This window comes from Carettochelys insculpta, chromosome 18 (genome assembly GCF_033958435.1).
Source record: "Carettochelys insculpta isolate YL-2023 chromosome 18, ASM3395843v1, whole genome shotgun sequence".
NCBI lineage: Eukaryota > Metazoa > Chordata > Testudines > Carettochelyidae > Carettochelys > Carettochelys insculpta.
Window position 1 is genome coordinate 32,351,316 of NC_134154.1, and position 14,807 is coordinate 32,366,122.

The window sequence follows — 14,807 nt, forward strand, 5'->3', positions numbered from 1 at the left end:
CGTTATATGAAAATACGCATCTTGTAAGTTGAGGGCTGCAAACCAATCTCCATCGTCCAGTGCCGTGAGTATAGAGGCAACTGTGATCATCCGAAAGCGTTGTTTGCGCAAGTACCGGTTGAGGCCTCGAAGATCTAAGATGGGCCTCCAGTCTCCTGTTTTCTTCTCTGTGAGGAAGTATCGTGAATAAAACCCTTTCCCCTGAAGTCGCTCCGGCACTCTTTCCACCGCCCCTATAAGCATCAGGTGGTCCACCTCGTGCTTCAGTTTCGCCTCATGGGAGGCATCCCTGAGATGAGGCCTGGGCGGGGGTCTTGGCGGTGGGAGCGACTGAAAGGGGATCACGTAACCCGTGGCTATGATCTCTAGTACCCACTTGTCTGTGGTGATCTTTTGCCATTGTGAGTGGAACAGTCGGAGGTGATGATGGAACATTAATTGTGGATGACATTGCGCGATGGTAGTAATAGTGCAGCCCTCGACCCGTCCGTCAAACTTGTTGCCTTTGGTCCTGCCCCGAGGATGGACGGCCTTGTTGGGAACGTCGCCTAGGAGTTCTATACTGTTGTTGCTGTTGATGCTGCCCTTGGTCGTAGCCCCGCTGGTACTGAGCACGCTGAGGTTGGTACGGGTATCGCCTTTGTTGAGGGTAATACTTTTTCTTTCTGTATGGAGGGGTATAAATACCCAGGGTTCTGAGTGTGGTTCTTGAGTCTTTACTGGAATGAAGGACCGAATCAGTTGACTCTGCAAACAACTTCTGCATGTCGAAAGGGAGATCGACAATTTTTGCCTGCAGATCCCTCGGGATACCCGATGTCTGGAGCCAGGATTCCCTGCGCATGACCACTGCCGTAGCCGTTGAGCGTGCCGCCATGTCCGCTACATCCAGGGCGATCTGGACTCCCATCCTTGAAGCTGCATAGCCCTCTTGCACGATGGCCTTCAGCACCGGCTTCTTATCTTCTGGAAGTGAATCCATGAGAGAAGTAAGCCTGGAGTAATTGTCGAAATTGTGGTTCACTAGACGTGCTGCATAATTAGCCATTCTCAGCAGCAGGGTGGAGGAGGAGTATACCTTTCTGCCAAATAGCTCTAGCTTCTTGGCATCTCTGTCTGTTCCCCCCGCTTTGTACTGGGAAGTCTTCGATCTCTGCTGAGACGATTCTACCAGCAGAGAATTTGGTTGTGGGTGACTAAACAGGAACACCATGCCCTTCGCCGGGACGAAGTATTTCTTATCCGCCCTCTTGTTTATCGGTGGAGCGGAAGCCGGGGTCTGCTATATGGTAGTAGCAGACTCCATGATTGCTTCGTTGAGCAAGATAGCGATTTTGGACGAGGCCGGAGGCCTCAGGTTTTTGAGGAGCTTGTGGTGCTTCTCCTGCACCTCTGCTGTTTGGATGCCTTGCGTGAAAGCCACCCTTTTAAACAGCTCCTGAAACTGTTTGAGGTTGTCCGGGGGGGGCAACAGCCCCGGGGGCCGTAGCCTCGTCGGGGGAGGACAAGGAGGAACCACTAGGGTAGACCTCCCTTGAACTCTCAGGGTCCTGCTGCCAGTGGTACACCCTCTCACTAGAGGCTTGCGAGGGAAAATCTTGGGGTTCCAAAATCAGTTCCCCTTGAGACAGCTGTGTTTTTGTCCCCATCCGTGAGTGCCCGCGGGGGTACTGGGCGGTCGAGGGGGACCTGTCCCTGGGTGTATGCCTGTGGTGTCTATGCCCAGCGTGATAAGGACGACCGTGGCAGCACGGGCATGGTTCCTGGGATGGAGACCTGGACCACTCTCGAGGTGCATACCCCGATGTCTGGGGGAACGAGATCGTCTGGATGATTGAGACAATGGTGAAACTGGTTTGTGGTTGTACTCCAGAGGGTCAAATCCCAGAAAAGACGAGGGTGGCCCGAGCCATGGTGATGCTGGTTGGAGGAACAGAGAAGGAGGCTCTGGGTAGGCTGGGGGAGACCCATGACTCCTGGTTGGTGTACGCAGCATAAGGGGAGGACTTGGTGAGAACAGCCCTGCAGCCCTGTCCAGAGAAGGGCTGCGGTGCCAGGTATTCGTTGCTGCCTTTCCCCTCCCCTGCGGGGCTGGCTCCGCCCCTCCCCATGCCGGGGATCTGGGCCCCGCTGTCGGCGCCACGCTCAGCATGCTCATCTGCGGTGCCGCGTGGGTGGTCTCCTCCGGTGCCTGCAGGCTACGTGCCTGTTGGCCCTGCACCGTTGGTGCCGCGGGGGTCGGTGCCGCTTGTGGCGGTGCCGCCGGTTCCGGCGCTTGCCTGGCCGCCGCTCTGAATGCACGAGCCAGCTGCTTAGTAATCGGAGGCTCAGCCTCTGCCACGTGCGCTGCTGCGCTGCCGCTTGCTTGTGACTGCGGCTGGGGGCTGTGTGCTACGCCCGTCCCGCTCGCTATGACCGCCGGCAGGGATCGGGCTGGAGAGAGCTTCCTCCATTTCTGCACCGAGGGGGTGAGGGACACTGCCTTCCTTTTATGGAGCCCTGTGGGTCCCTCCGGTTGAGGCCTCTCCGGCACGTCTGGCTGGAGGGCCTTATCAAACAGCAGCATTTTCAGTCGCATTTCTCTATCCTTTCTGGATCTGGCCATGAGCTTTGCACAGAAGGAGAATTTCTGAGTGACGTGTGATTCCCCCAGGCACCTAATACACTGACTGTGCCCATCAGAGGCCGGCATAGCTTCGCGGCACGACTCACGCTTCTTGAATCCTGAACAGGACATTGCGGTGAGTCTTTGAGCTGTTAATAGGGTACTTGGCACCTTCTCTGTGCCTGTTCCCCTCTCACGGACTCCAGCCTGCCGCAGCAGGCGGCCTACTGGCCTTCACGTCCCCAGGTTGCCTCTGCTATACAGAAACAAACAATTTAACTAAGAACTCTGAAAGAAAACTCAAACTCTGAAAAACTCTAAATACGCTGACTCTGGCCGCAGCCTGAGCAGATTCCGTCTGCAGCCGATGGCGGTTAAGAAGGAACTGGCAGGGACCGGATCGCGCACGTGGCCGGGAGCGCGCAGGGGAGCGGCGCACGCCGGCACATGCGCGGTCCGGCAGAAACTGCCGGAAAGATCCGATCTGCGGCGCCGGGGCGAGCCCGATACCTATCGTGGAACACCCACGGGGACACTCGAGTAAGAAGGTGTGTTACTGTGGAAGCTGCAACAAGTCAGGCTTGTCTAAGAACCTTGTGAAAAAAACACAAGCATGCCTGTATGAGGCCTTTGAGGAGGTCTCCAAAAAGGAGAAGCGCTCCATCCCAAGAAGCATTAACACACTGTTCTGTGGGGCATAGAATCATAGCTAGCAAACCTGGACCTTTCCACAACCCTATAGCTATATCTACCCCCAACCCGCTTCTAGCAAGCAAACCACCCAAACCACTTGCCCCAGGGGGCTTGGGGACCTCCATGGAAGGTCCTGCCGTGGAGGGGGCTGATTCCAGGTCTATGATGAAGAGCTTCAGGTTGCCTGGCACAATTTCCTCTGTCCCCTGCTTGTTGCCCCCTTCCTCCAGGCCATCCAGCTGTTCTGGGCTGACCCCAAACTCCATACAAGAGCCTCCTCAAGTGTGGTGGGGTTGCTCCCCATAAGCACGTGCAGCTGTTGCTAATAGTGGCAGGTCTGTGGAGCTGCACCTGACCACTGGCTGGCTTCCTGGACTTTTTGATAGGCCTGCTGGAGTTCTTTCACCTTCACTGGCATTGCACCGAGTCCTGGGAGTAACCTCAGCTGGTCATCTCACGTGACATCTGACCTTGGATTGCCATGTTTCTCTCGGCCATCCGAAGTCTCTTCACTACCAATTGGTCTCCCCAAATCGCAATGAGATCCAGAATCTCTGGTGGGTCCCAGCTGGGGCTCTCATGTAAGCCCGAGAAGTGCTAGGCAAGCCACTACCCTGAGCGCTCACAAGTGCAGTAGAGGGCTACCGATGATTGCTACCAATGCAGTGCAATGGCAACAATGTGCTGCAACGGGCAAAGGAATTTCTTCATAATGGGCGCCCTTTATATTTGGAGGGTTGGGCTACTGAATTTCAATACAAGTTCTAATTCAAATTCATTCAAAACTTTTCAAGATTACTTTGATCTTCCTGCACACCTGGAGAGCAGTGCACAACAAAGTGGCTATACCTGGAGGATCACTATATAGCTTTGTGGAATACTTACAGGATACTTCTGGAGGCTAATAAATTTGAATTAAGAACATGGCACTTCCACACTAGCCTTGATTTGAATTTTAAATTTGAATTTGGCGCTATACCCATCCCATAATATTGATATTTTGTAAATACGGTATTATGGCTCAATAAATTGAGATAATATTAGCTGTGAAGACAGTGACTTTTCAATATCAAACTAACACCTTGAAATTTGATTTTATCCATCGTGTAGATGCAGCCTTGCTGAGCTAACAACCAACTTTTAGACCTAATAACAGAGTCCAGTAGGAGGCCCAAGGGAGCCAGCTTTCCAACTTGACCAGATGGAAGAGCACTTCCACTTCACCAATAAGTCCTTCTAGTTTTATGCTATTCCATATCACTTTCTGAATATCCTTTGAGCAGGACTTTTCAAAAGATATCAGCCATAAAGCACTCATGCTTGTTGATGGACAGCTCAGAGATTGGGATAGAACAAGCATCCATGGTCCTGGGAAATTACATCTGGATACAACTGGCAGCTTGACCAACAAGGATTCATGTATCACAATTAATGAAGTATTGTTGGTTCTATAAGGATGAGGTGAGCATGATCTTGTTTTGCTTTACGAGGCCTCTAGAAAGGAAAAGAATCAGGGGAAAAGATACAGGAGAGAATTCTTCCAGCATGACAAATCCCAACACTTTTTTTTTTTTGTACAATCTATCACCACTGTACTCAAGATAAAAATACAAGGAGACAGTCTCAGGATATAGATGTAAAACCTAAGAGCGAGAATCATGTATAGAAGGAACAAGAAACATGACTAGGGCTGTCAATTAATGTGCATTAATGCCTGTGATTAATGCACAACAGAATTAACACATTAAAAAACTTAACATGTCAATCAGAGATGGCAAGAAACCCGTCTGAGCTGCTCTAGAGACGGTCTGCAGGGGTTGGCAACCCCTGGCAGGAACGCTAAAAGTGGCAAGCAAGCAGTTTTTCATTGGCGCACGTGGTGTCTGGGGCTGGCTGAGCCCATGCTGGGAAGAGGTAGTGTGCCCTCTGGGCTCAAGGGGACCGGAAGCTGGGGAACATGGAGCCATGTGCACCAAGGAGCCCTGGGAACTCCAAGAAGCCCAGCCCCATCCAACAGAAACTTCCTGCCCTGGATGGTGACGGGCTCTCCCTTTAACCCAGCACTTGCCCTCCCCTGCAGCCCTCATCTCTCTGCGTCCTCCCTGCTCATCGCACTCTTGGCTTATGCACCACCCTTGCACCTCCCTCAAAGTGAGCTCTCTGGTTCTCACACAGCTTGGCTCAGGTACTCAAAACTAAAACTATCTAGTTGAAGACACTGACACTCTTCCTAATTAAAATGTTATCTAGCTGATCTTTTCTTGCGTTTTGAAGTTCAACATACTTCAAAGAAATTGCATAGAGTAACTTGCATTTTAGAAAAGAAACCAGAGGTTGCACTATGCTCTGGTGCTGGATGGCCAGTGCCTTGAGTGCAACTGCTCTGAGCTGTTGTTGGGTCTCTGGTCTGTGGCACCAGGAGACGCTCCCTTCTCCTGAGACACCACCAAAGGGTGTTTCCCGTATCTCCGTGCGAAAAGACCTCCTTCATCCCCACCCCAAACTCCACGCACTTCCCACTGGAGTTTGGGATACATAGTATTTTTATTATTGTTTAACAATGCGTTCAATCAAACAACTAATCTTTTTAAATGTGCAATTAATCATGATTTTTTAATCACTTGACAGCCCTACAAGGAACAAGACAATAACAAACCTCTAATTTTTAAAATGTGTTTGCGTTGTACATAAGATGTTGACAGATGCACAAGCACATTTACAATTTTCTCTCTATAGTTAGTTTTCCCTGTTTAACACCTGCGAGGGAAAAGTATTTTTTAAAATACATGATTTTAAAAGCACAAACTTCGGTGGTAGGACCCCCAATCAAGCTTAGTGCATGCAAATACCTTTAAATCATTTCTTAAAATTTACTAACGTCATGTGAAAGTAACAATTGTCAAGATTTTGTGTGGTAGAAGTAGTAGGTAAATATAACATACCATCTTCATCAACTGTTTCCATCTATTATTTTTTCCTTACACATTCGAAAGAAGCAGTTTTAAGAAAGCGTTATTCAAAATCAAGTTGTCTTTATACTTTCTTTTACCTTTATTATTCTGTACAGACAGCGCAATTTCAGAATTGTGAGTCAAAAGGAGCCTTTTCCCTTTCCCAATAAGCTCTTTATTTATGAAAGTCCCATTCACACTGTGGTCCTCAATGTAGGCAACATAGGAGTTTCTTGGTCCCATTTCCTAAAAAAGAAAAAAAAATTATATTCACACACACACGCGCGCGCGTGCGCGCACACGTTGAACCTCTCTTGTCTGGCAACCTAGGGACCCGACTAGAGCCGAATGAGAGAATTTGCCAGACCAGGAATTTGCCAGGAGTTCAATATTGTCTAGCACATGACCAAATACTTCTGCTGCTTCCTGGGCTCTTAGAAAAATACAGCTAAAAATAATAGCATAGAACACTGACAGTCAGGACTGGAGATTGTAAACAAACTTTATGGGACCACAGGAAACTTGGCCATAAGCATGATAAGTGGCTGTCTAGCAAACTAAAATCATGCTGGAAAATGGATGTTGTCAGATGAGAGAGTTCCGGACTGGAGAGGCTCAACCTGTACAGCAAGGTGGTTTCTATTGTAAGACTGTAACGAACTATATCAGAGTCTGACAATTTATTTTCCTTATTTCAGAAAATAATACATCATTAAAGTGGTGTAGAACAATGGCTGTGTCCATACTAAGACAAAACTTCGAAATGGTCATGCTAACGGCCATATCGAAGAATACTAATGAGGCGCTGAATTGAATATTCAGTGTCTCATTAGCATTAGGATGTTTCTGGCCCCAACACTTCAAAAGTGCCACGTCAAGCCATGCGCGTTCGAAAGCAGTGCTTTCAAAGCACCATGCCTGGAAGCGTCCTAATGCTAATGAGATGCTGAATATTCAATTCAGCGCCTCATCAGTATTCTTTGACATGGCCATTTCAAAGTTTTGTCTTAGTGTGGACACAGCCAATGTGTTTGAAAACACTCTTAACTGGTGGTGAAAAATAAAGGAAGCCAGACCCTGCAGAACAGACGAAGAGATGACAAGCACCAGGGACTGGATCAAAAGGAAAAACCATGATGACAATACACATGGGACTGCAAGACAGAACATAAACAGATTTATAACACCACCAAGAGCGTCTACATGATCAGGAACTCCTCAATTGAAAAAACGAACAGGCTGTTACCAGACCAGATCTAGAGAATAGAATACAAAGGTAGATATGAGATTGGAAAGGTCCTAGTGGGAGGAGAGAAAAATCCAATGACTACGTTGCACGTTGGGATGGCCCAAGGACCACTGCACTCAGCTGACTAAGACATTTATAAACATTGAACCTCAAATGATTTTCAGCTAAATATGTCTTGTGGCAGAGATGGAGGGTGATGGCACGACAACACAATGAAAATCAGAAAGCTCAAGAATTGAAGCAACAAGGCAGGTTTTGCAATGATTGACGACTGGGAGGCATTTAGGGAAAGATGGCTCTTTTAAACAGATGATTCCCACTCAAGTATCTGGGAGATATTCATCTTCCGGCATCAAGGCTATAGTGTGATAAGTGGGAGGCCTGAGGCAAACAACTGAAATGCTTGTGCACAAACACAAAAACTCTAAGCAATAAAATGAACAGACAAACTATTGGTGCAGAAGGTCAGATAAGATGTTATAGGCATTACAGAAGCATAGTGAAATTGCACTCATGACTGGAATGCAGTTATTTAAGTATATCTGCTGTGTAGAAAAACCAGAAATAAAAGTGCTGGAGTAGCATTGTATATCAATGTATCAGTAAATGGCAATGAAATACAAAGCAACATACAGCCAAAACAGAATAAGTTTGGGGCAAAATCACTCTGGCAAAGGATTGTAAAACCAGGTCTGTGGAGTCTGTGTTAGGGGCCTGTTAGAGATCTGAAGTAATTATTGGGCCTAAATATTTACTTTAAGCTCAATTGTAAAAAAAAAAAAAAAATCACCAAATGTTACAACCTACAATAAATGTAAGCAGAAAATAGGTTAAGTTGTTTTTAATAATGTTATGAATATGTACAAAAAAAACCAGACAAGAACTAGACTCATCCAAACAAAAAAGGCCTACTGATAAAGTTTTAAAACTCTTTTTAAAAATCACATTTAGTTTAAAAAAAAATGTAAAGCCAGAAATTAACTAAAATTACTGTGGCAAATATTAGGCTTAGGCTGGTGAACAAAATAAGGGAGATGAGCTATGATGCCCACTTATCCCCTTTTGGAACTTCTTAAAAGAGACTAGGGTGTGGGAATCTCTGTCGTGCCCCACCTTATAGCACCACTCATCTCATTTCTTTTTCTCCGACCCTAAGAAATAATTAGCAGACCACACTGAAAGCCTTTGAGCCTGAGAGGAAGCTCTCGAGCCTTGCTCAAGGAACTTTTTTTTTTTATTTGAATGTATGACTCATTATATCCAGCCTTGAGCCTATCTGTGTGGATACCTAACTGCCAGCTCTGCAGAGACATAGATGATCTTGTTCCACCTTCTTTTCTTTTGTGTTACTTTGTCCCTTTCCTCCTATCCTCTCTCTCACTTGCTCGACTTTTCAGCAAATCCTGAAATCAGCTGCACTCCATCAGCATACACAGATGAGATGACCACAATTCTATCCTAAGGAGAAAAACCCATTTGGATGAAGTTCATGACCAAAAAGTGAACCAGGATCTAAAAAATGAGTGTCACGATCAACCTGGCTGACAAAGGCTGCATCTACATTGCAAGATAAATTCAAATTTAAGGCAATTAGCTCAATATTACCACATGAATGTCTTCACTTTAAATACCATTAGCTTGATTTAAGGAGCACTCATATCGAGACTACAATATTGTCGTTACCTGATGGGTATAGCGTCAAGCTCGAATTGAAAAGTTTGATTAAAAGCCAGCGTGGAAGTGCCACATCTTAAAATTGAATTTATTGATCTCCAGAGGTGCCCCGTGCGTAACACATAATGCCCCTCAATGCTCTGCTCTGGACGCTGCTCTCCAGGTGCGCCAGAGTTAGGTAACAGAAAGACTGTGAATTTCAAAGCAGGACCAGGAAGCCTGTGGCTGTGGGCTCATATTTGTGTGAGAGCCTGAGAAATGTCTCTTTCTTTCTTTGCTATTAGCACTACGAGCACATCTACCCATTACAAATAGCCCCTGCAGGGAGTTAGTGATTCTGTCTCTACACTTGGTACTTTTTTCTGCACTGCCTGGCACCAGCTGCTGCCATGGCACCACATAACAACAAGGCTGTTGGGAGAGATGTGCTTGCATAAGACGCCGAGAAACTTCTTCTCAGTGGTTTACATTTGTGCGCGAACCCCTTTCCCTCCCCACAGGCACCACGCAGTCGGAGTTTTACCCCATGCTCAGCCACATCATGTAGATAGCCCCAACCCAATAAAAGGATGCGTCTGCCGTTCAGTGCTGACAATGTTACCAGGCAGCACTGTGTCCGGGTTCATATTCAAATTCATATTCAAACTAGGGTTCTTATTCAAATTCAACACATTTACACTTGGTATGAACAAAGACAGCAATTACCACCCACATTATAAGGACTGCTTCCCTTCCTTTGGTGTTCGTACTCATCTCAGAAAATACACTTAACACCCCTCACCCCCCTCCTTCAGTCCTATGTACTTAATTTGTCAGTTTTTATTGCAATTTTTTTTTGGACCTCTGTATTACGTAGATGTCAATCTGTACTGGAAATGCTATTGATCCGATGAAGTGGGTCTGTCCCACGAAAGCTCATCGCCTAATAAATCCTTTTGTTAGTCTTTAAAGTGCTAGATAACTGTTGCTTTGTTTTGTTAGAATACAGACTAACACAGCTACCTCTCTATTACCATATCCTAGCTCGGGCACATTTAGGGCTCCAAGCATGGGAAAGAATTTCAGGGACTTGCAGCCACCAAGGGGAAGTCTCCACTGGCGATTAAGATATTTGAGGGCTTTATGCCACCTGGAAGAGGTCTCCCCTGGTGGTCAAGATATTCTTGGGGACTAATTCAGCTGGCCCCACTAAACATCCCCCACACCCCTAGCAAGGGACCAGTGGGGCTTGCAGCTGCTGGGGGGAACTCTCCCCTGGCGGCTAAGATAGGTGGGGGCTTGCCGCTGCTGGAGGGAAGTCTCCCCCAGTGGCTAAGATATTTGGGGGCTTGCTGCCACCAGGGGGAAGTCTCCCCCAGCAGCTAAGATAGTCAGGGGGGCTACTTCAAATACTTCAACATTTCAACCAGCTCTGCAGCCACAGACTACAGCATCCTCTCCCTCCACCCCCCCACCAAAAATATTTTCGGGTGCTTGCTGTCCATTTCAAACACCTGGTGGTTTGATATTTCTGTTACGATATCGTTTTCCTAACATTTGCTAACTTCGAAGCAGCAGCAAGCAGCATGGCCGCGGGCACTTCCAAGTACCTGGGCAACTTTGAAGTTTTTCTCCCAAAACGTTTTGCGAGTAAAGGAACTTTGAAGTTGTGCAGGTACTTGAAAGTGCCCGTGGCTACACAGTTTGCCACACATTTGAAGTCTGCACGGCGGGAATTGTGCTAATGAGATGCAGCATATGCAGCATGGCATCTCATTGCTATTCACCAATTGAGGTCGTTCATGTGCCCCTTTGAAGAAGAGGGCTAGTGTAGACGAGCCCTTAGTGTCACAGTTATATTTAGTGAGAAATCAATTATGTTGTAATGGTTACCAATCAATGAGAAGCAATTTGTCTTTAGGAAAATAATTACAAACTACATATGAAGAGTAATATTTAATTGATTATTTAAACCAATGCTTTCTGGCTGCTGATTCAGATTGTTTTGCTATACATCAGTCCATCTTGTGTGAACAGTAGTGAAGCTTTGATTAAGAATTTTTCAGTTAAGCCAGTTTCCCTCATTACAGAAGGGACAGCAGGAAAGGGGTAAATGGCCTTTTTAGCACCTACCCTGAAGATTCGGAAATGCTTCTTGCTGTAGTTTTGGTATAAGCCTGTCTCGGTCAACCCTAGCTTAGCAAAGCTATAGTCACAGCTTCTGTCTCTGCCAAACCAACACTCGTCACGTACGCAGTCTGGGGTTGGGGAGACAAGAGAAGAGAGAGACAAAGGGACAAAACACAAAATTCCAATAAGTTAGACCTATCACTGCAAAATGGTATCAAATGATAGCATGAAGAACAGGAGACAAAGCAAGAATCATCTGACATGGCCTGAACTTTTTGCTGCTTCTTTATTTCTAAATAAAGGTAGCAGACATTTGTTCTCCCCTCCTCCTTCTATCCTTCCATTTGACATTTCTAGTATCAGAATCAAAATGCGAAGCAAAATAACTGCCTCACTCTAAAAATTACAAATTCTGTTTGAGAAATACTAAATTTACGTGCATACAGGAGTCCCCCGAGTTATGCAAGGGTTGCGTTCCTGCACATAACTCGAATTTTGAATAAGTTGGCGGGGAGCCAGGAGGCAGGCAGCGGTATTAATGCGAGTTAAGCACAAATCAAAATCGCACATACTGGGGAAACACTGTACACATAAAGAACCAGATCTCTTTAACTGTGTGTAATCGCAGCCCATTTTAAATGACGAAAAGCTAATTTAAAAGAAGCAAAAATTAACTTATACAGCAATGATCAATAATAAAACTGCAGCAACAAGAAAAAATAATGCCTACATGTGGGAGTTAAAAGGACCTCACAAACCTAGGATTGTTACCTCACTAACACCTCAATTGTTGCAAACATGCTTAATTCTACTTATGTACATAATTACATAGGGATCTCTCGTGCATAAATGTCTGCAGGATCAGGACTTTAAGTTCAGTAATTTCTGTAAGCCTTTCACACAGCTACAGGGAAGATGCAAAGGTTTAGAAAAATAAAAAGCAAACTTGTCAGGGAGCTCAGATTCAATTGTAACCTCTGATTTTTTTTAATTGACTACCATTTTGAGGGATTCTCTTTAAGCTGCTAGCACTTACAGTTGCGAAAATAGCTTTTCAAACATGAATATAGTTTTATATCATAATTCAGTGCCTGCAGGTAGATACCAGGCTTCTGCCACAGTTCCAGCTCAGAACTTTGTTAGATAAGAGCAACTTGAAACAAAACTCTGGTTGGTTTCTCTGATAAACAACAGTTAAACCGTATAGATTGTTGGTACTTGGGAGAACTTAGAGCAATAGCAGAGGTACAGTAATCCCTCAATTTACACAGAGGTTGCATTCTGGGCAACCTCCACGTAAATCAAATTTCACATAAAGTAGAGGAAGTTAGGGGAGCAAGCAACTGGGGGACGTGGAAGCGGCAGCCACATGGCCTCTGGCTTCTCCCAGCTGGAAGACACACAGCTGCTTGCCCAGAAGTTTCTGAGAGCCCAGGGCACAGACAGCTGGCTGCAGTCAGTTCTTCCAGCCACATAGCAAGCCTCTGTCTGCACACCTAGCCCAGTGTACAGACAGCTGCTTCCAGGGCCAGTTCTCCCAGCCTCTCAGGTTTCCAGTCCCTGTCAGGGGCAGCAGCCATGTAAACCCGAGACACATGCAACGTGAGTGCACGTATCTCAAGGGTTTACTGTACTCAAATTTAATACTGATCTAGAATGATCAATCCACTGGAAGTTCAAAACATTGAAAACTGAGGAAAAGTGACAGTAAAAGACTCATTCCCTGGCCTCCCACAGCATCCAGGAAGCTAAACAATGTGTAAAGAGAGGAAACCCTTCTCCTTAATGATAGTTATGAGGTTTTGGGTCGGGAACTAGAAGCAGAATACATCTTTTCCCTTCCAGCACCTAGAAAGGAAGTGGAATTTCAAATTAATCAAGCAACTCCTAGTTAGATGCTGATATAAGAGAAAATATTTTTATATCAGCTCTGGGCTAATAGACACAATATTTCTGCTATTTTTTTCCATCCCTGTGCAGATTTCTTCCATTCACATGCAGAATATATTTTGTTATGTGCACCAAGGCATGTACGAATGTGCACCACCAGGAGAAACACTAACCTAGCTGTGAGCACGCTGCAAGTCACCTAGGGCCCACTGGAAAGCTCTCCTGAGTGGCTGCATAAGCCTACATCTTAGAGGGAACATTGAACAGATACAGCAAATTTTTATATGCCTTTTTAAGTGGAATCACGGTTACCACCAGAAAAATGCAGAAACTGAACCCACAAGAACTATGACAGAACTGTTATAAGTTTATTCTCCTATTGATATATTTCAAAAACAATATAACTGTGCATTATTGACAAACATAACCTAGTGGCAGACCACTAACAAGCACATGAAGCCTGATGTGAGCCCTAAAGTCTATTCTTACCCAAATCAAGAGAGCAGCCTGGCACAACATCATGGTAAAAGCAATGCTCCTACAGTATGCCTGCTAGCTAAGTATGTTGATCTGCACCGGATTTGCTCTGCCTAAAACCAGGAAGAGCATACAGACTGCATCTGTACACAGCATGCATACTCAGTCATGCAGATTAAAACTGCTCTTTTTTAGTTCTAGCATAGATTAACTGAATGCATCTGTACATCAAACTACTGTTACAGACATCATTTTCCCCCATTCTGGTTTCTGCACTGAAACAAGTTTAAAAGGTTTTGTTTCATTCTGCTCTTGGGTCAAATTCTACAAATATAAAGCTATATAACTAACATTCAGAAGCACAAAATCTTAGGCAAATAGGGAACTGGTAAAAGATAATTTTAATAATTCTTCCTCCAGCTTGGTAGATACTGCACATCTCACTTCCAAATGGAAGCAACATTTCTTACCAAACATACACTGTCCAAGAAATCTAAACAAAAACTGCACTCATACCATCAATTCTACTTTACCATTAATTCCAAAGGGAAATATTCCACTTTATTAAACCTCAGGATGTTTTTGTCCCACTACACACATTGGCTTGAGAGAACCCACTATAGTATATACATACCATAATTGCAGAAACCCTTTCCAAGTGCAAAGAGTCGACCCCATGGCTGAGGAGCAAGTTCTTCAGGCTCTTGATCCTCAGGAATTGAAGGAAGTTCCTGAGTGGGAACTGTGTCCAAAGAACTGAGGGTCCCAGAACTGGAAGAAGACTGACTGGTACTCTGTGATCCACTAGAGGAAGAACTTGTACCACTCTGAGACTGAGCACCTTGAGATTGCTGAGATTCACCTCCAGTCTCTCGAGACATCTTGGCTTCAGAACCGAAGTTTAAAACAGAGATTACTTTATATCATATAGGATTTCCATCACCAAAGCTAATTCAGCTGACAAATAATTATTATTAAAACACACATACAGTGGTAGTTTACCAGCTAAAATTTCTGCCCTAAGGAGCTCAGCAAGCTTGTTGTTTAAATATGCTCTATTTTCTTAAAAACCCACTTCAACTGAATAAGAATTTAACAAGTAAAACAAAAATGTGGAGCACTCCCGCTGCTGGTTGTAGAGAAGCCATTAAACCACAAT

General features: G+C 45.3%; 1 protein-coding gene across 3 annotated transcripts in view; it reads right to left on the reverse strand.

Annotated features, from left to right (window-relative positions):
- CHEK2 (checkpoint kinase 2) overlaps positions 1-14,529 on the reverse strand; it is a 55,187-nt gene extending 40,658 nt beyond the window's left edge. For all 3 annotated transcript variants that reach the window (XR_012647991.1, XM_075012581.1, XM_075012580.1), the window contains exons 1-3: positions 14,283-14,529; positions 11,285-11,409; positions 6,348-6,495 (exon numbers count right to left, since the gene is read on the reverse strand). Coding sequence is in view for 2 of the 3 variants with exons in the window: in XM_075012581.1 (XP_074868682.1) it covers positions 6,348-6,495; positions 11,285-11,409; positions 14,283-14,529 (520 nt within the window). In the remaining variant the exon portion in view is untranslated. The remainder of the gene's footprint in view (positions 1-6,347; positions 6,496-11,284; positions 11,410-14,282) is intronic.
- Positions 14,530-14,807: the final 278 nt, after the last annotated feature.